The following is a 22,468-nucleotide window of genomic DNA, read 5'->3' on the forward strand; positions in this document are numbered from 1 at the left end:
ACAGACGAACAACGAAGCGATCCTATAAGGGATCCTTTTTTCTTTTTGAGGTACGGAATGCGCAAAATGCAAAATACCTGTTTGTCTGTCTGTTAAGTTTTCCCAAGTCATAAGTTGAACCGATTTTGACGTTTAGTACATAGACTTATATTGCATCCCGGCGAAGGACAATAGGCACACAGGGATTTAAAAAAAATCTAAATCTATGTGAATGAAGTGGCGGGCATCATATTAGTGTCCAATTATAAGGCTCTTTTAAAATGAAAAGTGAAGTCCTCTATCATTCGTCCCATGAATTGTTTTCTCGGATTATGTTTTATTCAGCGCGAGAACTTATTCAACTTTAGATGGCTTTGCTGAAATCTTTCTTCTGACGCGGAGGGACGAATTCTGAATGGGTAATCTCAGAGTCTTTTAATAACGAAGTGCTTAATTTATTATGAGCCTAACTTATACCCGGGAGTTCGCCCGCGTGGACTACACAAATTTCAAACCCCCCCCCCCCCCCCCCCTTTTACTCCCTTAGGGGTTTAATTTTCAAAACCCCTTTCTTGGTGGATGTCGGGTTCATAATAACTATCTGCATGCCAAATCGCCCGATACAGATGCGTCCAATAGTTTGAGCTGTGCGTTGATAGCCCAGTCAGTCAGTGAGGAAGAGTCTTTTTTTTATATTGATTTTAATTTTAATTCTGAATTTGTTGTGGGCTCTTCTCGGACCTAGGTGCGTTTGGAACCCTCGTAGCATTGGTTTTAAGTTTACGTAATTAATTCAAACAACTGACTTAAAAAAAGTGTAAATATAACATTCTTTAAATAAATGATTTGAATTTGAATTTTTAATGTGATCTGAATAAGCTGATGAGCTAAAAGCAAATAGCTTAGGTATCTTTATTTAACTGGAGGGCACCTCTAATATCATTAGCATTGTATTAATTACATAAATTATTAATTAAGAGCTCCGTACATTTTGTGGAGCTAATGAAATTCAGAATCCATAGTAATATTATAAATGCGAAAGTGTGTCTGTCTGCTACGTTTTCATGGCCCAACCGCTGAACCGATTTTAATGTTTGGTACAGACATTGGATACATCCCGGGAAGGACATAGGCTACTTTTTATCCCGAAAAATCAAAGAGTTCTTACGGGATTTTAAAAAACCGAAATCCACGCGAGCGAAGCCGCGTGCATCCTCGAGTTCTTAGTAAAGATTTTGATAAATAATATTTGTCTTGTTGTTGGTGTGTAAAGTCTGCTAATGCCGCACTGCTCCAGCGTAGAGGACTCTGGTATACCTTCTTATTCTGAGAGGAATTACGTGCTCTGTAGTGGGCCGGCGATGAGTTGATCATGATGATGAGACCAACGTCCATCATTTCTTTACTAGGCAAAAATCCTTATTGAGTTGAACTAATGCAATCAAGCTAATTCTGAAACGGAGTGATCTGATTAGCGCATGGCTGTCACACGTCAGTCCGGTGGGAATATGATGAATGATTTGATTAATTAATACACGCTTTACTTGCACGTACAAATAGACAGCCACCATATATAATAGCTTACACATCATGTTTCATGCTTTCATGATCATCAACCGATACTGAACTCCGAACTGCTGGACATAGGCATATAAATAATTTGAATTATTGGATTGACGTATAATGTATATTATCAAGAATAAATGACTATGACTATGACTAGGTCTCTTGTAGGGGCTTCCACATGCAACGGTCTTGCGCCGCCTGAATCAAGCAGCTCCCTGTGACTCGCCTTATTTCGTACACCCACCTAGTGGAGGTCTTCCTAAGGTAGTCTTCCAACGCTGCGCTTTCCGGTGCTAGATTGCGTTTCTATAGCACCTTGGGACCCCAACCCCTATCGGTTATCAAAGTCAAAGTCAAAATCATTTATAAAAAGTAGGTACAATTGTACTCCTTTTGATGGTCGAAATTGTTAAACTTGTACGATATAGTGGTGATAATTAAAGCTACGAGGGTTCCAAACGCGCCCAAGTCTGAGAAGAGCCCACAACAAACTCAGCCGGGTATTCTTTATTCGAACTATGTTCCCTGTTCATTGGTACTTAACCTTCGCTACCCGCTGAGATATGTCGATTACTTTGTTCCCTACGGTTCTCCTCATTTCTGATTTGATCACGTAGAGTAACTCCAAGTAGGTATAGCTCTCTCCATCACTGAGTGACTGAGCTTTCTCATGAAGCCCATAGTTAGCGACCATGTAGATCTACTATTACTACTACTGGAACCTATTTATTGGCTGATGGAATTGAAATGGAATATGACGAATTCTCTAGAAACGCCTGTATGAAGCTTGGTAAGGAGTGGACCTAAAGCATATCAGGGATTTCAGGAAAAGGGAGTTCGGTTATAGGGGCAAGTAGACATGATTTTCATAAATTGTGTTTTATTGAAACCAGTAAAATCATCTGCTCATCCATACTATTTATTTTTCCGAAGTCTTTCTTCTCTCTTTCTTCTTCTTATTTCTCTTGCTGAGAGAGAGCGCTCGCTTTTGTAAAGCTAACATGCCCGTTATTTGGGTCTTATTGAAAGTGGAAAACGTGTTGCGTGTGAAATTTTCTATTACACCCCAAACATTGATTTGTATGTGTTCTTCACATACACGTACACCGCTCGGAATATATAGATTTTTATCCAATAACATATTCATTCGAATAACATTATTAACTCTGTGGAGATTGATATTATTACAACCTTTAATAATACAACGACGAGAACTATTAGGTACGCGGGAATATCCAGGAATTTCTATTGTCACCAGCCCAGTTTGAATTCCTTGGTCGCGTACGTTGCTGTGACGTAAAACCGTTGTATCTTGAGCATCGTCAGACTCCGATACATACTGATTACTTTCTAAAGTCATATCTTGAGCCTCGTCAGACTCTGATACACGTTTTTTGACTTTTACAGTCGCCTCTTGTTTATCTTGAGTATCGTAATACTCTGATACATGCTGTTTGATTTCTAGAGTCGTATCTTGACTTTCGTTAAACTCTCGTACATACTGTTTGACTTCTGCAGTTGCATCTTGATCACCTTGAGCATCGTCAGACTCTGATACGTGCTGTTGGACTGCCACAGTAACGATTTTATAACTCTCTTGCGATAAGAATCTGCGACGGTGCCAATGTTCTGCGCGTTGGAAGCATGGCCGACAGATTCTGTCTTGTTCCACTACCTATTGACAGTAAAATAAAAATTAAATTAAAAATTTAAAAAACCCCCGACACATAAACCTCTAAAAAGTAAAAAAATAATAGGTAAGTATGTATGGGCCCTTTAAGAATAGTATAAATAGTAAAGTTTTTATCCAAGCGCTCGTTGCGCCAGGGGACCGCTACCTATCATAAACTATGAAAGTCATCTGTTGTAGAAAGAATAGTCTTTAGCGGTCCCCCGACGCAACGAACGCTTGGATAAAAACTTTACTATTTATACTATTCTTAAAGGGCCCATACATACTTACCTATTATTTTTTTACTTTTTAGAGGTTTATGTGTCGGGGGTTTTTTAAATTTTTAATTTAATTTTTATTTCACGCTTTTTAAACTTTTATTCATAAATTACCGTTTATTTGTGCCATTCTAAAACCCAATTTCTATAATAATATAAATCCAATAAGGCAGCTAATATCTCTTCAAAAGTAACATCAATGTTATGTTAATTATACGTTCCATGAAATATTTTTGACCGAACATCACTAAATCAAGAATTATCTGAATGACTCACATAGTTTAACATGACCAAAACGAAATATCTGTTTCTAACATGTCGTTGCTTTAAAAATGTACCCATTTTACGTAGTCGTATAATAGTTCGCTTTTCAAGATATACCTACGATTAAATTGAAATCGACTTTCACCCGATGAAAGAAGGAATGAATTGGCTTGTATTTCATTTTGTTTGTTATTGCATGTAAAATTTTTATTTGACATAACTTTCAAAAACCGGTCAAGTGCGAGTCTGCCTCACACATGAAGAGTTCCGTACAAGTTTTTTTTTATGTAATGACAATTCAGTTGTCGGATTTTTCTGTTTACTTGGGCCACAGGAGTAGAGTACTTGGGCTATAAGATATTGCTACCTGCCTTTCATGATTCTACGTAAACGGGAAGTACCCAATTTATAAGTTTTGATTCTCTTGAAAGATGACACACAGACAGACAACGAAGTGGTGAAGGAAAACACCGTCAGGAAACCTGCATGCTTAAGAGTTGGCCATAATGCTCCCTCAAAGGTGCGTGAGGTGTGCCAATACGGGCTTGGCTAGTGTGGTAGCTTCTCATTCTGAGAGGAGACTTGTGCTCAGTAGTGAGCCGGCGATGGGTTGATCCTGATAATGATGAATTTTAAACGTATTTTGTCAAAGTAAATAAGCTGAGTTCAAGCAGATAAAATATAAAGAAGGTGCGCCTAATGCATCATCCAAACCTGCGCGACAAAGCGACTACGATGCGGGAACCTCAGCCGCGCGGAGGGTCATCGCCTATATTTACGATATTTAATGGTGCCATGCACACCTACGCGACTACAACAGTCAAGGCTACAACATTTTTTTTTTTCTACAGATACCTACTGAACCCTAAAAATAGTTTGACTATGGTTTGGGTTTGGGTTGATTGTTCGTGGCCTTTGGTTGACTGTTGGATATTATAATTGAATTGATGTTTTCTCGTTTAACTGTGATTATAATATTTTATAAATTAGAAACTCCGCGCCTACGATCCAAATTATCGGAGTTTTCCAAAACATTATTTTCAAATAAATAATTATGTATCTAAGCAACGTCCATCTTGACAGCTTGACATTTGCCAATTGACATAATATTATGAACCTCTGTTACAATAGTGAAAGATCCCAGGGCCACCAGCCGTCACGTATTTTCTGACGAACGAAATTTGGACGATTGAGTAGTGTTAGTATGTACTAAGAACGCATGCCTACAGACCTGCTAGCTTGCTTAGACGGCCAATTTTCAGGTATCAGGTAATCAAGGTACATAAATACATTACTTACTGCACGTAAATTCTCCAATTTTTTTAATTTTTAGCTGTTTTTTTTTAAATATTAATAATTAATTCACATAAGTAAACTATAAGAGAGTGAGAGAGAAGTCAATATATCCTAATACATGTCTTACTCAGTCTCATGCGCGTAGATAATGATGCCCTCGCGCTCAAACCCACAGAGGCATTAAAATTGAATTTAGGGGATGATTGGCCCTCTGGATCGGTCTGTCTTCTTGTAAAAGGTTTTAAAATAGTTGTCTGGTGGACATTTATATAAAAATGGAGCATCAGAATTTACGTGCAGTTAAGTAATTACTTATTTTGGGAGCTTTAAATCGTCTGCAAAGCAATACGGCCGACGCGGGAAGTGTCTGGGAGTATTGGCGACATATTTTTAAGGATATTGCCTAAAATATACGTAAAAATCTGTTTGGAGAATTTACGTGAGGTAAGTAATGGTTTTATGTACCTTGATTATCAGATACCTGAAAATTGGCCGTCTAAGCAAGCTAGCACGTAGGCTAGGCATGCTTTCTTAGTACTTACTAACACTACTCAATCGTACATATTTCCTGTGTCAGAAAATACGTAACCTCTGGTGGTCCTGGGATAAAAGTAATAAGAAAACCAGAAAAGAGCTGATAACTTCCAAACGGCTGAACCGATTTTCTTGGATTATAGCTAAGAACACTCTCGATCAAGCCACCTTTCAAACAAAAAAAACTAAATTAAAATCGGTTCATTCGTTTAGGCGCTACGAGGCCACAGACAGATACACAGATACACAGATACACAGATACACAGATACACACGTCAAACTTATAACACCCCTCTTTTTGGGTCGGGGGTTAAAAAACACATGAATATTTTAAACAGTTACTATTTACCTAAGAACAATTATTTCAAAAGGCAAAATAGCAGTTTATTTGATAAAAGTGACTTCTTACGCGCTATTTTTAACCCCCGACCCAAAAAGAGGGGTTTTATAAGTTTGACGTGTGTATCTGTGTATCTGTCTGTGGCATCGTAGCGCCTAAACGAATGAACCGATTTTAATTTACTTTTTTTTGTTTGAAAGGTGGCTTGATCGAAAGTGTTCTTAGCTATAATCCAAAAAAATTGGTTCAGCCGTTTAAGAGTTATCAGCTCTTTTCTAGTTTTCTTTTAGAAAAGAAGGTTAGATAACCGTTAGGTTCTTAATATTATGTCAATGGACAAATGTCAAGCGGTCAAGATGGACGTTGCCTAGATATACATTATTATTTATTTGAAAATGATGTTTTGGAAAACTCAGATACTTTGGATCCAAGTCCAAGCTTAGTCCAAGTTAATTAGTCCAAGTTAGTTAGTCCAAGAAAATCGGTTCAGCCATTTGAAAGTTATCAGCTCTTTTCTAGTTACTGTAACCTTCACTGGTCGGGGGTGTTGAAAATTTTTAATTTACACTTGTATCTTTGTGTGTCAAGTATCATATGAAAATTACGATTTTAGTCGTTATTTTAAAGGTGAGTCGTACTTTTGACATGACAGATGACTCATAGAGTTAAAATGGCGCGTGAGAAGTCATTTTGTGCGGACTATACCTAATGTGGCGTAGTAATTTATACTAGCCGTTCACTTCAAGTTGACAGTCGTCGACCGTTACAAAATGGCGATAAGACCGCCTTTTGTAGGATACAAAAGGCGGTCTTATCGCCATTTTGTCTGTGTTTTTTTTTCTGTAATCCTTCTTGAAGTGGTACAAATAATACATATATATTAATATATATTTCCTAAAGTTAGAAAGAAAAACACGGGAGTGATTCGCGTGTGACACGGGCGTACTTGAAAGCGTCTCTATCTTGTACTAAGCGTAAAGCGAGTCTCACTCAAGACGCGGTGGGGTGCGGGGAAGCGGGGCGGGAGGTAGCTGCCAACTTGAAGTGACCGGCTAGTACTTGCTCTAACCGGTTAGGGATAGCCACTCTATTGTTACTGAACAGGTAAAAATTGCGAAGACCTTCACTTGCACCTAATAACGCATGGACTACAAGTGTAAATTAAATAACTCCCCTGACAAGTGAAGGATACAGTAACTAGAAAAGAGCTGATAACATTCAAACGGCTGAACCGATTTTCTTGGATTATAGCTAAGAACACTCTCGATCAAGCCACCTCTCAAACGAAAACTAAATTAAAATAGGTTCATTAGTTTAGGAGCTACGATGCCACAGACAGATACACAGATACGTCAAACTTATAACACCCCTCTTTTTGAGTCGGGGGTTAAAAATAATAATATTATAAACGACATGCATTAGAAACTGTGTGATGACTGATGTGTACGTTTGAGTAGTTTTATGAGATTTATATATTACACTAAATTATTTAATTGATTTTTTGAGAAAAGTGACTAAACGATATACTAGACGCATAATATGCATTTTAAATAAGTTACAGAATAGTTAACACAGTAAGCACATACCTTTACTGAATGGTCGGCATTTTGAATATAGTCCAAAACAAAACAGTTTCGTGAAAGAAAATCATTGTTAAGGAGAGATGATCTTCTAATGGGTCTGCCACCAATTCGATTAGTACTTCTGTGGCAAATGATACAGGGTCTTTGCTTCGTCGCCATTATCGATCAATACAAATCGTGCCACGTCATGTATCAACTCACAACAGATTATATTCAAATCCAAATCCAGTAAGCACAGCCAGGTCACACACTTTCTATAACATAATCCAAATACAATAAAACAAGGCAAGTCGTATATAATATTAAATCTTTTAAGAAACACCGAAATGGCACGTGCACACAACCCAAACACTACAAGGTGAGTGAGACAGTTCACAGCGTTATTTATCTTCCCTTTCCCCTTCCCCCGCAAGCTATAACATGACGCTGCGTATACCACATGAGCGAGATAGATAGATAGTCCTTACTCTGTGCAAATACCTACCTCGCACACTAGGATGCATTTTGAAAAGCGCCTCATAATAGTAAAAGAGCAATCGTCATATCTCTGGTTAGTTAGGGCTTAGAAACATTTTTTCTTCTTCTCCGAACTTCTTAAAGAATAGGTACTCTAATTATGAACTAAGTTCATTATTGGCGGAAACAAAAAAAAATGCCAAAAGATAATGCTAAAATAAAAAAATATCTGTGTCTGTGTTTTCCATAAAAATTGGTTGTCTGTAAAGTCGGTTTACCGACGATAGTTGAACGTGACAACGAAGGCCGATTGTGCTTCTTTGTCGCTCGTTCCGCGCTCTCGCTTGCACTTCAAGCCTTACATGGAACGCCTCAGAGCGAGGTAACGCCGCATGAGTCATGTTTTTTCGTGCGTGCAGCCGGCTCTATCGAATTATAAGACGTTGTCACGTCAAAATGTGTAGTATCAAAGTTACACGAGCTCGAACCTTTGGACCAAGTTTGGGCCGGTGTAACTTTAAAAAGACAGAAATCCCCTATTCTACATATATTTGTTTTAAATTCTGTGACTGAAGCCGTTATTCACCGCAGACCCATAATATATTAGTTCCCGTGAACTGAAAGCCTTTGATGTCGCGCCCCGCACTCCATTGCCTATTAATTTGATGAACACTGCCTGCACAGCCGATGTTATGATACGCCTAATTACCCGAATCGATTACATCGATTATGACCTCATCATCCGACCCTTTGAACTTGATCAAACTAATTCAAAAACCGGCCAAGTGCGAATTGAAATCGCTCACGTAGGGTTCTGTAGCACTATACAAAATCAGATCTCAAAAATGCAGATTACAAGCCAGTGAGATCTACTTTGAACAATCAGAATATAAAAATTAAATTAAAAATTTAAAAAACCCCCGACACATAAACCTCTAAAAAGTAAAAAAATAATAGGTAAGTATGTATGGGCCCTTTAAGAATAGTATAAATAGTAAAGTTTTTATCCAAGCGCTCGTTGCGCCAGGGGACCGCTACCTATCATAAACTATGAAAGTCATCTGTTGTAGAAAGAATAGTCTTTAGCGGTCCCCCGACGCAACGAACGCTTGGATAAAAACTTTACTATTTATACTATTCTTAAAGGGCCCATACATACTTACCTATTATTTTTTTACTTTTTAGAGGTTTATGTGTCGGGGGTTTTTTAAATTTTTAATTTAATTTTTATTTCACGCTTTTTAAACTTTTATTCATAAATTACCGTTTATTTGTGCCATTCTAAAACCCAATTTCTATAATAATATAAATCCAATAAGGCAGCTAATATCTCTTCAAAAGTAACATCAATGTTATGTTAATTATACGTTCCATGAAATATTTTTGACCGAACATCACTAAATCAAGAATTATCTGAATGACTCACATAGTTTAACATGACCAAAACGAAATATCTGTTTCTAACATGTCGTTGCTTTAAAAATGTACCCATTTTACGTAGTCGTATAATAGTTCGCTTTTCAAGATATACCTACGATTAAATTGAAATCGACTTTCACCCGATGAAAGAAGGAATGAATTGGCTTGTATTTCATTTTGTTTGTTATTGCATGTAAAATTTTTATTTGACATAACTTTCAAAAACCGGTCAAGTGCGAGTCTGCCTCACACATGAAGAGTTCCGTACAAGTTTTTTTTTATGTAATGACAATTCAGTTGTCGGATTTTTCTGTTTACTTGGGCCACAGGAGTAGAGTACTTGGGCTATAAGATATTGCTACCTGCCTTTCATGATTCTACGTAAACGGGAAGTACCCAATTTATAAGTTTTGATTCTCTTGAAAGATGACACACAGACAGACAACGAAGTGGTGAAGGAAAACACCGTCAGGAAACCTGCATGCTTAAGAGTTGGCCATAATGCTCCCTCAAAGGTGCGTGAGGTGTGCCAATACGGGCTTGGCTAGTGTGGTAGCTTCTCATTCTGAGAGGAGACTTGTGCTCAGTAGTGAGCCGGCGATGGGTTGATCCTGATAATGATGAATTTTAAACGTATTTTGTCAAAGTAAATAAGCTGAGTTCAAGCAGATAAAATATAAAGAAGGTGCGCCTAATGCATCATCCAAACCTGCGCGACAAAGCGACTACGATGCGGGAACCTCAGCCGCGCGGAGGGTCATCGCCTATATTTACGATATTTAATGGTGCCATGCACACCTACGCGACTACAACAGTCAAGGCTACAACATTTTTTTTTTTCTACAGATACCTACTGAACCCTAAAAATAGTTTGACTATGGTTTGGGTTTGGGTTGATTGTTCGTGGCCTTTGGTTGACTGTTGGATATTATAATTGAATTGATGTTTTCTCGTTTAACTGTGATTATAATATTTTATAAATTAGAAACTCCGCGCCTACGATCCAAATTATCGGAGTTTTCCAAAACATTATTTTCAAATAAATAATTATGTATCTAAGCAACGTCCATCTTGACAGCTTGACATTTGCCAATTGACATAATATTATGAACCTCTGTTACAATAGTGAAAGATCCCAGGGCCACCAGCCGTCACGTATTTTCTGACGAACGAAATTTGGACGATTGAGTAGTGTTAGTATGTACTAAGAACGCATGCCTACAGACCTGCTAGCTTGCTTAGACGGCCAATTTTCAGGTATCAGGTAATCAAGGTACATAAATACATTACTTACTGCACGTAAATTCTCCAATTTTTTTAATTTTTAGCTGTTTTTTTTTAAATATTAATAATTAATTCACATAAGTAAACTATAAGAGAGTGAGAGAGAAGTCAATATATCCTAATACATGTCTTACTCAGTCTCATGCGCGTAGATAATGATGCCCTCGCGCTCAAACCCACAGAGGCATTAAAATTGAATTTAGGGGATGATTGGCCCTCTGGATCGGTCTGTCTTCTTGTAAAAGGTTTTAAAATAGTTGTCTGGTGGACATTTATATAAAAATGGAGCATCAGAATTTACGTGCAGTTAAGTAATTACTTATTTTGGGAGCTTTAAATCGTCTGCAAAGCAATACGGCCGACGCGGGAAGTGTCTGGGAGTATTGGCGACATATTTTTAAGGATATTGCCTAAAATATACGTAAAAATCTGTTTGGAGAATTTACGTGAGGTAAGTAATGGTTTTATGTACCTTGATTATCAGATACCTGAAAATTGGCCGTCTAAGCAAGCTAGCACGTAGGCTAGGCATGCTTTCTTAGTACTTACTAACACTACTCAATCGTACATATTTCCTGTGTCAGAAAATACGTAACCTCTGGTGGTCCTGGGATAAAAGTAATAAGAAAACCAGAAAAGAGCTGATAACTTCCAAACGGCTGAACCGATTTTCTTGGATTATAGCTAAGAACACTCTCGATCAAGCCACCTTTCAAACAAAAAAAACTAAATTAAAATCGGTTCATTCGTTTAGGCGCTACGAGGCCACAGACAGATACACAGATACACAGATACACAGATACACAGATACACACGTCAAACTTATAACACCCCTCTTTTTGGGTCGGGGGTTAAAAATAGCAAAACAAAGGCTTGTATGTGCGACACTTGATAGCTCCAACAAAAATGTCACATTTTTTGCTAGATAAAAGAATCCGAAGTCAAACACAACTCAATGAATCGTATTCGTAGAACGACAAGTGGCTAGGGTACCACTTGCAGATAGGGACTACCTACTTTGAACAATCAGAAAGAAATGTTGAGTAAATATCTAATTGAATTTTCAAACAACATCTTCCAATGTTTTATATTACTGTTTACCAATCTGTTTATCAATTAAAATAATATAAAATTATCGTTTTTATTTATCATTATCATCATCAACCCATCGCCGGTCCACTACTGAGTACGGGTCTCCTCTCAGAATGACAAGAGCAAAGGCCATAATCCAACCACCGCGCTGACCATAGAATATACTTACTACTCTTTAACGAAACTCCGGCCAGGTGTGGATTGGTGGATTTTTGCAGTAGTTTGACAGCTACAGTGTGACGATCGCAGTCAGCTCTCCCTGGTTAACGCTAGCTCGCTATTGGCTACAATGCATTGTTGCAACAAGAATACCATAGATTCAGCCAATCACAACACTTGCGATTGTAATAATGATACAGGTTTTCCGGAATCGACCTACTTATGATACATGCCATCATTAGGCTGGAATAATGATTATAAAGGACTTCGTCTGGGTTGGTGTTAGCTGGTGGGCGTGCTCTGCCTTTTTGGAGTGTTTTTTTGTTAAAACTGACTGGAAAGCGCTCTAAAGGGGTGCCATGCGTATGTCGGCCAGTGCCGGCACAGACGGGGTCCATACTTGTATATTTTAACTTTAACTTGTTACAAATAACTACAAACTTGACATTGGCTAATCTTTGTAAAGCCAGAAGAGAGAGACAAAAAAATGATTATAAAGTGTGACAAAGAATAGGAATCTAATGGAATAATGGTCTAAGGTGGAATTAAGTGTAAGAGAAAACAGAATAGAAAAAAATCTAAAGATCTTTGTAAGCTAGTAACACAAATTGGCACCGATACTTTCCGTTTTTACGCTCTGTTAAATAGACACTAACTATCCCTAAATCGTGCCATTCAAAGACTACAATAGGTTTAGGTAAATAGGGATAGAATTTAAGACCTATGTATTCAGTATGTATTGTTGATCCTAACTTGACCAAGGGCATTCGAGTTCACAATTTAGGACTAGAGCACACTTTAAGAATCAACAATTTGCGATTTTATTGAAAATCCAAGCTTTATCATTGAATTTTTTGCGATTTTTGCATCAAAAAATAAAATAAATGATAAATAAATCAGAAAGATTTTAATTGCAAACATAGAGAAGGACATTAGTTTGAATTTTTCGACGGTCTATACATCCCTTTCACAGATTTGTTTTTGCACCCGTGTAATTTCAAACCCACACATTTTTACAGAAATTTGGGAAGCCAAAGAAGTAGATATTACGCGCCAAAAAAATTTCGTTGAGTTTGATTGGCTAATATTCAAATAAAAACCAAACTTCATTTGTATGGTAAGCGCGCTAGGGTTATTTCTCTTAACAGTTCAATCGTTTCAATGAGATTTTTGCACCATATTAATTCTTAGCTGAGATCTCATTTCAAAGTCCAGCACAGAATAAAAAATTCGAATGCCAGCAGCATAAATCGCCGATCACTGATGCTAAATGTATCAAATGTGATCAAGCCCTTAGATATAACAAACGCTATTGTAATTCTCATCTTCATGTGTATGTGTGGAAGATTAATCTTTTAAATGGCCTAATTCTTTGCAAAGAAGGAATAAGAGAATAAAATATGATCTTTTGGATGAAAAATATATATATTGGTCCGGATTCCGATAAGCTAAAATGGTTTAGTATTGTGAATTATGGACAACATTCATACCGACATAAAGATAAAGAATAACCTTTTATAAAAACTTTTTGTATTTGAGCTATACAACTTATACGGGTTCAAAGATTTACATACTGAGCTTTGAGCCCGTGGAACTTTGAAACTACATATTTTTATGGTTTGACCTACCACAGACGATGGGTTGACTTGAGATGATGATGATGACAATGATGTATGTGGATGGTCCCACAATGATCTTTTTTTTCGTGAGGGAAATCCGTCACCACCGGCCACGAGGAAGCACAATGGTTATGTCGGATGTAGTATAGAAACAGGCGTTATTTTGCGGAAGTCCATCATATACAAGGAACCAAAAGCTTATTTTGCTATAATCCGTTTACCAGATTATAGCAAAATAAGCTTTTGGTTCCTTGGTTATGTCAGACTTCTATCGACTAAAACCCTCACGAAGTTCCATCCCACCGCTGACGATGGAACACAAGCTACTCCGTCAGCGGATGTCCACCCAGCAGACCCACCACTGGGACCCTACGTGACCCCAAACACCGTTAAAGGCATGTCGGAACCACACCACGTCAACCACCCCGAGGACCACACTGTGAACGACGGACCACCCCGTGTCCATCATCCACAGGTCCTCCCGAGGGCTAAGGTTCGTGTGGAGGGCAATTCCCTTTCCACGTTCCATATCCTCAACATCTCCCTCACCCGTCACCAAACTGGATAAACGAGAAACCGGTAGGGCAACCTGTGAATGAATTAGTAAAGAAAATATAATGCCTATGCCCGCGTTTTTCTCGCTTCTAGCTCAACCGATTTGAATGCGGTTTTTTTGTATGTTCAGTTCAACGGCGTGTGGGGGCTGCCGCCGGTGGTGTGCGACTGCTATATCGCGATCGACGTCACCTGCTCCACCTCCAGCATATTCAACCTCGTCGCCATTTCTGTTGACAGGTATAATATAGCCTACAAGTATAGTACCCGACAGGTCAATGGCAATAGGGTTATGAGGCTGGGGACGCACGTCTCTCGTTAGGGGGGTGCTGTGAGGGTGTGTATTGCGTCCCCCACCCCGATTGCCGTCTCGACCTGTCGCGTACTGTCTCAATTTCTTACAGGCTGAAGGAAAAAACTTGTTCCCTTCAGCTAAATATTGATTATATACGCCTGTGTCGGTGAAGGAACTATAAGTGTTTTTTTTGTTCCGAGTTGTGTAAAGTAAAAGCGTCAAAAATTAGAGGTAGGACATGACACCACAGTCTTATCATAATCTTAAACCTACCGCTATACAAAACATTACATCATTAATTTATTACTATAGCCTAAGACTCTACATATAACTGGATGCTCAAAGCCAAAGACAGCAAAATGGATTTCTCCGGAGGAGGCCTTGACCTGAAAAGGGTTCTTCATAAAAATATTTCTGTACCTACTAAATTTAAGATATTTAAATTATTTACTTTTATCATCTAGTACTTTAAGTTATATTTAATAATCTCTATTGTAAAAATACTTGTGAAGAAATTAAAGGCTTTTTTAATTTTATATAGTTAGACATTAATCAAGGTGTTATTTTGCAGGTACATTGCTGTCACACAGCCAATCAAATACGCAAAACACAAAAGCAACGCCAGGGTCTGGGTCATGATTGCTGTGGCCTGGTTGGTGTCTGGTGCCATCGGGTCTCCTGTGGTCTTAGGCCTCAACAACACCCCTGACAGGAGTCCTAATCAATGTCTGTTCAACAGCACAGACTATGTCATCTATTCATCACTGGGGTCCTTTTATATACCCTGTTTTATTATGATGTTCCTGTATTATAGGATTTTTAAGGTGAGTTATATCGTCATTCACTATAACTACCATCTTTTTTACCCGACTACGGCAAAGCCGAAAGGAAGGGTTATGATTTTATTAAGTGTTGGTGTTAGTTAGTGTGTGTCTTCATCAGGTCTACCGTACTTTGGTCTCAATGTCATGTCTCTGTTTGCATATTAATCTGCTTTCCAGACCGGTGATAGATTCTTGATGGTATAATATGGAACAAGTTGTCTTACATGAAATAAATTATTTTATTTTTTCTCTTAAACTTTTCTCACTAGTGATTATAAAATTATCCTTTGTAACGTGGTTGCTTGGCAGAGATCACTTCAGATTTTTGTTGTTTATTGTTTAATTTTATGTCTCTCTTGATGTTCATAATATTTAGTTTAATTTATAGGATGTTTTGAGGTAAGTCTTATCATTTGCTATTTTAATAGTTATGATTTATGTCATAATATTATGATAGTGTGTAGTACCATCCGGTCTGCAATGGCTTCAGACCCTAATAGTATACCTATCACAAGTTCTAATTTTTGGGAGTGACTAAGTATATTATTCCAAATACAAAGTATATTATTCCAAATAATATGTATTAAAAATAAAATTCAAATAGTAGGTACATTTCTTGCATAATATATAAGTCAATGATTTCTTACTAGTCTGTGATGTCAACTTTTGAAAAAAGCTTCAATATCCGATATGTGAAACGCCGAAAAAAAAACTTCTCAAAAAGCGAACACGGACAAAGTCCCTAAACCATTTAATGGATTTTTTATCATACTATTTTTTACGATAGGTACGGAATTTTTTAGAAATCTCTTTGAAATAAAAATTCGTTTGACTTTTGGGAAAAAATTGGATTGAAAATCTTGCAATAAGTTGAAAACATTCCAAAGAAAGAATACCTAAAAATTTCGCATCATCATCTAGTTTGAATACTTATATTTCTTCCAAATATTGTTCTAGATACCCATGTTTAAACTTAGCTCTATATGCAAATGTTTATTGGTAGGTAATCTAAAGATTTTCCGATTTCACGTAAAGGTTTTTCCTTTATTACTCCATTTTTCGGGGTCACGTCGAGATACCTTTTCGAATTTCCTTTTAAAGCTGTATTTTTGGACATTCAGGCTTGATACTCATCTCCCGCAATTTCCTATCTTGAGGATAAACTGGCTGCAACTGCTCGCTTGGACTTTCTTATCTAGTTAGTTTACTACTGCGACACCATCTGAGAGGGATATTTTTAATGGATTTACACGACTGTTCAAAAAAGGAGTGTAATTTTTTAGGGTTATGTATCTATGCGAGGTTTTTATTCCATCATAACTTCTATTATATCTCACCCTAAAACTTCAACAATTTATTAAACTTTTAGCGCGTATGGCAGGGGGTGCAACGACACTGAGTGTCTGGTTATGCAATTGACATGATTTCTAATAGGTACTATTCCAAAGAAAGTATTAATAAATATTGAGTTTATACTTTGACGTAAGATTTTTTACACCTTTTTAACTTTTGTCTCCCAAAGCCATTATGATCCAAACTTCATAGTCGCTGATCGTTCCTCCCTGTGTTGGAGATAACACGCACAGAAGCTTTCAGCTTTTTAAAATAACGAAGGTTACTACTTACTGGTTCTCTCTCTATAGCTTTTTAAAAGAAAGAACAAAATAATATCTGCTCCTCTTCTAATATCTCGTTAAATTTTGCCAGGCAATTCGTCAACGTGCGAAAAAGCAACGAGGGCCAAAGAAAACCACATCCGCAGTGAGTTGCGCAGTGTCCAGTGGCACAGCAGCTGTGGTCATAGAGAACATTGCGCAAACGCATCGCTTCGACGACGTGCCAGAGGACAGACCTACAAATACCAACACTGGATCTGGTAGCAATGAGGACGATGACGATAAGTAAGTAGATACAGAATACTTTGTTTATGACTGCGTAGTGCCCAGCAGATGAGGTCATTGAAAATTTTGAGCAAAACAACAACATTCCTGTAACAAAAGTGAAGATGATGACGATTGGTGATGAGTACGAAGAGTAAGTAACAAGTGTAAATTAAAAATTTATAACACCCCCGACAAGTAAAGGTTACAGTAACTAGAAAAGAGCTGATAACTTTCAAACGGCTGAACCGATTTTCTTGGATTATAGGTAAGAACACTCTCGGTCAAGCCACCTTTCAAACAAAAAAAAACTAAATTTAAATCGGTTCATTAGTTTAGGAGCTATGATGCCACAGACAGAAACACAGATACACAGATACACACGTCAAACTTATAACACCCCTCTTTTTGGGTCGGGGGTTAAAAACCTCCCACATGTAACGATGAGGTGGCCTCGACCCTCAGCAATGGGAATCACAACGCAGAGAATTATTTTATTTCCGTATTATCTCAACAGTCATCAGACCCAAAACTCAGTCAGGGAATATCCCTCGAGACTGTACTGTCGCGACTTATTTATTCCATAAGCGGACGTTCCTGGCTTACTCGCAATTTATTACCGCCTTGTAGACACCACTGGCCACTTTATTTTTGTGGCTTAGCGTTTGTGTGAAGAGACATTTATGTTTGGCTTTTTATTTTATACCAGATTCTCTTCCAATCAGTGTTTTATTGAAAATGTCCAGTTTTTATTTGGTGACAAATTCACAGGTTAACTAAAAAGCTGCCGTTTTAAAACCTTTTTAATCCCCGACCCAAAAAGAGGGGTGTTATAAGTTTGACGTGTGTATCTGTGTATCTATCTGTGGCATCGTAGCTCCTAAACTAATGAACCGATTTTAATTTAGTTTTTTTTGTTTGAAAGGTGGCTTGATCGAGAGTGTTTTTAGCTATAATGCAAGAAAATCGGTTCACTCGTTTGAAAGTTATCAGCTCTTTTCTAGTTATTACTGTAAGCTTCACTTGTCGGGGGTGTTATAAATTTTTAATTTACACTTTTTAAACAAAAACATTTATGTTATCGCCAAAGAACGTGTGAGTTTTCAAAAACTAATGTTTTTAAAAGAATGCTATGTATAGGACCAAACTAAAAACTAACTAAAACATTGGTCCATGTATGTTTTGAGCAATAGACTTATTTTAGCGGCGAAGAAAAACATCGTGAGGAAACCTGCATGCCTGAAAGTTCCCTCAAAGGTGTGTGAAGTTAACCAAGCTGCGCTTGGTTAGCGTGGTGGACTATTGCCTACACCATTCTCATTCTGAGAGGAGACCTGTGCTGTGTAGTGTTCCAGGTTGATGATGAATAATACTAGGCAGCTTGTGCGTAAATCTTCATCGCATTATTGTCTTTCTAATAACACTGGTTTGAGGCACAGCGATTGGATGGTCACACTAATATTATAAAGGCGAAAGTTTGTATGTGTGTGTGTGTGTGTGTGTGTGTGTATGGTTGTTACTCCTTCACGCAAAAACTACTGGACGGATTTGGCTGAAATTCGGAATGGAGATAGATAATATCCTGGATTAGCACATAGGCTACCTATTATCCCGGAAAACCAAAGAGTTCCCACGGGATTTCGAAAAACCTAAATCCACTCGGACGAAGTCGCGGGCGTCAGCTAGTAGTCTATACGTATTAGATGTACTAGAACAGGCTAAATTCCTGGATTCAGCGCTAAACAAAAATAATGGACTAGCAGTTTGAAAACCGCAAATCCCGCGCGGTCCATTAGCTTTCCAATCAAACGGCTTTAGACCAATAAACTTAGTGCTCGAGTGAATTGATGCGGTAGTAGTAAACCTGGATCCTGCCTAACTCTCCTGTGGCAATAAAGCTACCAGAAGTCACTCGCACGTCACTTGCACTCGCATAACTTGCTTCCTGGAAATGAAGATACAAAAATTATTATTATTATCCTAAAAAATCAGAATCCCCTCACGGATTTCCAAAAAGCTAAATTCAGGCGGTTGAATTTATGGGCATTGGTGGATTCTTTCAATAATTCTGAATATCGACTGTTTTGGCTTATTATTATGTACCTACTAGAGGATGCCCGCAACTTCATCCGCGTGGATTTAGGTTTTTTAAGATCCCGTGGGAACTATTTGATTTTCCGGGATAAAAAGTTACCTATGTCAATTACAGGGACGTAAGCTACCTTGGTACCAAACATACAAATCGGTTAAACGGATGGGTTTTGGGAATCCCGTGGGAACTCTCTGATTTTCCGGGATAAAAAATAGCCTATGTCCGTCCCCGGGATATAAGCTAACTCTGTACCAAATTTTGTCAGAATCGGTTAAACTGTTGGACCGTGAAAAGGTAGCAGACAGACAGACAGACAGACACACTTTTGCATTTATAATATTAGTATGGTTATGGATCTACTCCAAAACCCATCACTTTGAAGAAGCTAAAAAAGTTTTTCATTTTTCAGTTTTGACAGATCAGAGATGGGCGTGTATGTGGAGGAGCTGGAAAATACGAGGTCAACGAGGTTCATGCTTGCCGCTGTTGTGGAAGAAACTGGCCTGTGAGTAATTATTTTAATTGGCCATATTATAGAACAAAGCCCCTCCACTAAATTTGTCTGTTAGGGCGCGCTAATCTCAGAAACTACTGTAATCACACTATCACACTAATATTATGAAGGCGAAAGTTTGTGTGTATGTGTATGTGTGTGTGTATGTTTGTTACTCCTATAAGCAAAAACTACAAGACGGATTTGGCTTAAATTTGGAATGGAGATAGATAAATTCCTGGATTAGCACACAGGCTACTTTTTATCCTGGAAAATCAAAGAGTTCCCACAGGATTTAGAAAAACCTAAATCCACGCGGGCTAAGTCGCGGGCATCGGCTAGTATAAAATAAAGTCGCTTCTCGCTGTCTGTATGTACGCATAGAATCTTAACCTATGCAATTCATAAAATTTTGTAAAAATAGATTTTACTGCCTAGAAATTAGCTTAACTTTAGTAAAATTTTAAAAGTCTAATGTGTTTTGTTTCCAGCATCATGGCCAACTTAGCATCACCAATACCGATGATGGATCCCAATACTAACAACGACTCAGGGTACGCTCCGTCCAACATGGACGTGGATAAGGACCATACACCACCACCCTCGCCCAAAGAAGAGAAGAAGAAAGATGAAAAGGAGCTACCTAAGAAGCCTGAACTTAAGTGAGTGTAGATGTACCTAAATAATATTGTAGGTAGAGGTAGGTACCATATTCTAACAAAATAAACGATTAGGTACCTATGATTCTGATGATAAAAAAACCGGCCAAGTGCGAGTCAGACTCGCGCACTGAGGGTTCCGTACTCGGGTATTTTTTCCAACATTTTGCACGATAAATCGAAAACTATTATACATGAAAATAAATAAAAATTTGTCTTAGGATGTACAGGTAAAGCACTTTCGTATGATACCCCACTTGGTATAGTTATCTTATTTTGAAAATTGAAAAACATTTTTTTTTAATGATTTAACCACTAATTCGCGGTTTTCAGATTTATTCCTGTACTTGTGCTGTAAGACCTACCTACCTACCCAATTTCATGATTCCAGGTCAACGGGAAGTAACCTATAGGTTTCTTGACTGACACGACGGACAGACAGACAGACAGACAACAAAGTGAACCTAGAAGGGTTCCGTTTTTCCTTTTGAGATACGGAACCCTAAAAATGTACGCATTGTTATCTTGTACAATGATACGATACGGAACCCTTTATGTGCAAGGACAACTCGCACTTGACCGGTTTTTTATCTAAAGGAAAAGGAGAATTTTATCGACTGTCCCAATAAATATTTTATGACCGACTTTACGATATTGATATCACAATAGCACTTAAAATAAAATAGCTGTATGTCATAAATCCTTAACTACTATATCTTCTCGTAAGTAGATCGTAAGTACTCGATGAAAGTAAAATAACTATTTTAGTATCACTGTAATCATGATGGAGTCCCCTAATTCCCTCGTGGAACTTAGGGCCGCACTTTTGTTTACCATGTCTCCCTGTCTTTGGCTGCGGCCTCGATAGGTATCGCTCTACGAGAGTCATCATCATCATCATCACCCACTACTGAGCACGGGTCTTTTAAAATATCGGAAAAAATACCTGAGTACGGAACACTCGGTGCGCGAGTCTGACTCGCGCTTGGCCGGTTTTTATTTTCTAAGATCATCTCACAATAGCAAAAAATATAATTTAAAAACGGCTCGGCTTTTTTTGAATTATAGAGTGTTATTGGACTTAAAAGGTCCGTTCTAATTAAATAATTAATTAAATAAATTATAAATAAATAATAATAGCTAAGAACACTCGATCAAGCCACCTTTCAAACAAAAAAAAACTAAATTAAATCGGTTTATTCGTTTAGGAGCTACGAGGTCACAGACAGATACACACATCAAACTTATAACACCCCTCTTTTTGGGTCAGGGGTTAAAAATTCAACCGAAAATTAACTCTGTAGATACCTACTTTGTGCGTACGCAGCTAGGTCAGATAGCTAGTGTAGTAGAGTAGGTATTTTATTTCTTTATTTCGTCACGCTATACAAGCGGCTCGTTGGTCTAGGGGTATGATTTTCGCTTAGGGTGCGAGAGGTCCCGGGTTCAAATCCCGGACGAGCCCAAACGTTTTTTCTAAATTTTTTTCTGAATTTGTTGTGGGGTTTGTCTCAAACCAGGGCGCGTTTGGAACCCTCGAAGCTTTAGTTTTAAGTTTACGGAATTACTTGTCACCATTAGGCGCATCACTGTCTTACAAATTCTACAAGTAACAATCAAGAGTACCCAATGTAAATAAATGATTTAAGTACATTTGAATTTTTCTCTTCAAGAATAGAAAGACGGGGTAATAATTAATATAGATGTTGCATTTGTAAAAAAAAATTATATGGTTAAAAAGTTAGTAAAGCATGCCTAAATTTTTTATTTTACCTACAAACCCCCGACCCAAAAAGACGAGTGTTATAAGTTTGACATGTGTATCTGTGTATCTGTCTGTGGCATCGTAGCTCCTAAACGAATGAACCGATTTTAACTTAGTTTTTTTGTTTAAAAGGTGGCTTCATCGAGAGTGCTCTTAGCTATAATCCAAGAAAATCGGTTCAGCCGTTTGAAAGTTATCAGCTCTTCTCTAGTTACTGTAACCTTCACTTGTCGGGGGTGTTATAAATTTTTAATTTACACTTGTTTTGATGACATGTTAGCCCTTCACTACTATCTTACCTGGTGCTAAGTGAAATAGGTACCTGGCTAAACCAAATTGATGGTAAAGCTTATTTTAAAATTAT

General features: G+C 37.8%; 2 protein-coding genes and 1 non-coding gene across 3 annotated transcripts in view; 2 read left to right on the plus strand and 1 right to left on the minus strand.

The window, feature by feature from the left end:
• LOC123873125 (dopamine D2-like receptor) overlaps window positions 1-22,468 on the plus strand; it is a 159,136-nt gene that overhangs the window by 126,775 nt on the left and 9,893 nt on the right. Inside the window, exons 3-7 of the mRNA XM_045917836.1 lie at window positions 14,227-14,336; window positions 14,963-15,215; window positions 16,923-17,116; window positions 19,597-19,692; window positions 20,172-20,342. Coding sequence (XP_045773792.1) covers window positions 14,227-14,336; window positions 14,963-15,215; window positions 16,923-17,116; window positions 19,597-19,692; window positions 20,172-20,342 — 824 coding nt within the window. The remainder of the gene's footprint in view (window positions 1-14,226; window positions 14,337-14,962; window positions 15,216-16,922; window positions 17,117-19,596; window positions 19,693-20,171; window positions 20,343-22,468) is intronic.
• On the minus strand, window positions 2,455-7,853 carry LOC123873131. Its single transcript, XM_045917844.1, has 2 exons — window positions 7,516-7,853; window positions 2,455-3,220 (listed from the first exon to the last, which is right to left on the minus strand). The coding sequence occupies exons 1-2, from the start codon at window positions 7,669-7,671 to the stop codon at window positions 2,465-2,467; spliced, it is 912 nt and encodes a 303-aa protein (XP_045773800.1). The 5' UTR covers window positions 7,672-7,853; the 3' UTR covers window positions 2,455-2,464.
• On the plus strand, window positions 21,733-21,804 carry Trnap-agg. Its single transcript has one exon. It is a non-coding gene; the product is annotated as a tRNA-Pro (tRNA).

The sequence above is a fragment of the Maniola jurtina genome, chromosome 16 (assembly GCF_905333055.1).
Source record: "Maniola jurtina chromosome 16, ilManJurt1.1, whole genome shotgun sequence".
Classification (NCBI taxonomy): Eukaryota; Metazoa; Arthropoda; class Insecta; order Lepidoptera; family Nymphalidae; genus Maniola; species Maniola jurtina.

What these genes read in the sequence shown, in the direction of transcription:
- LOC123873131 (XM_045917844.1), bottom strand. Translation starts at nt 7,671, where the DNA reads ATGGCGACGAAGCAAAGACCCTGTATCATTTGCCACAGAAGTACTAAT. An exon ending in ATGCCGACCATTCAGTAAAG is followed by an intron (nt 3,221 to 7,515) that starts GTATGTGCTTAC and finishes TACTGTCAATAG; the next exon opens with GTAGTGGAACAAGACAGAAT.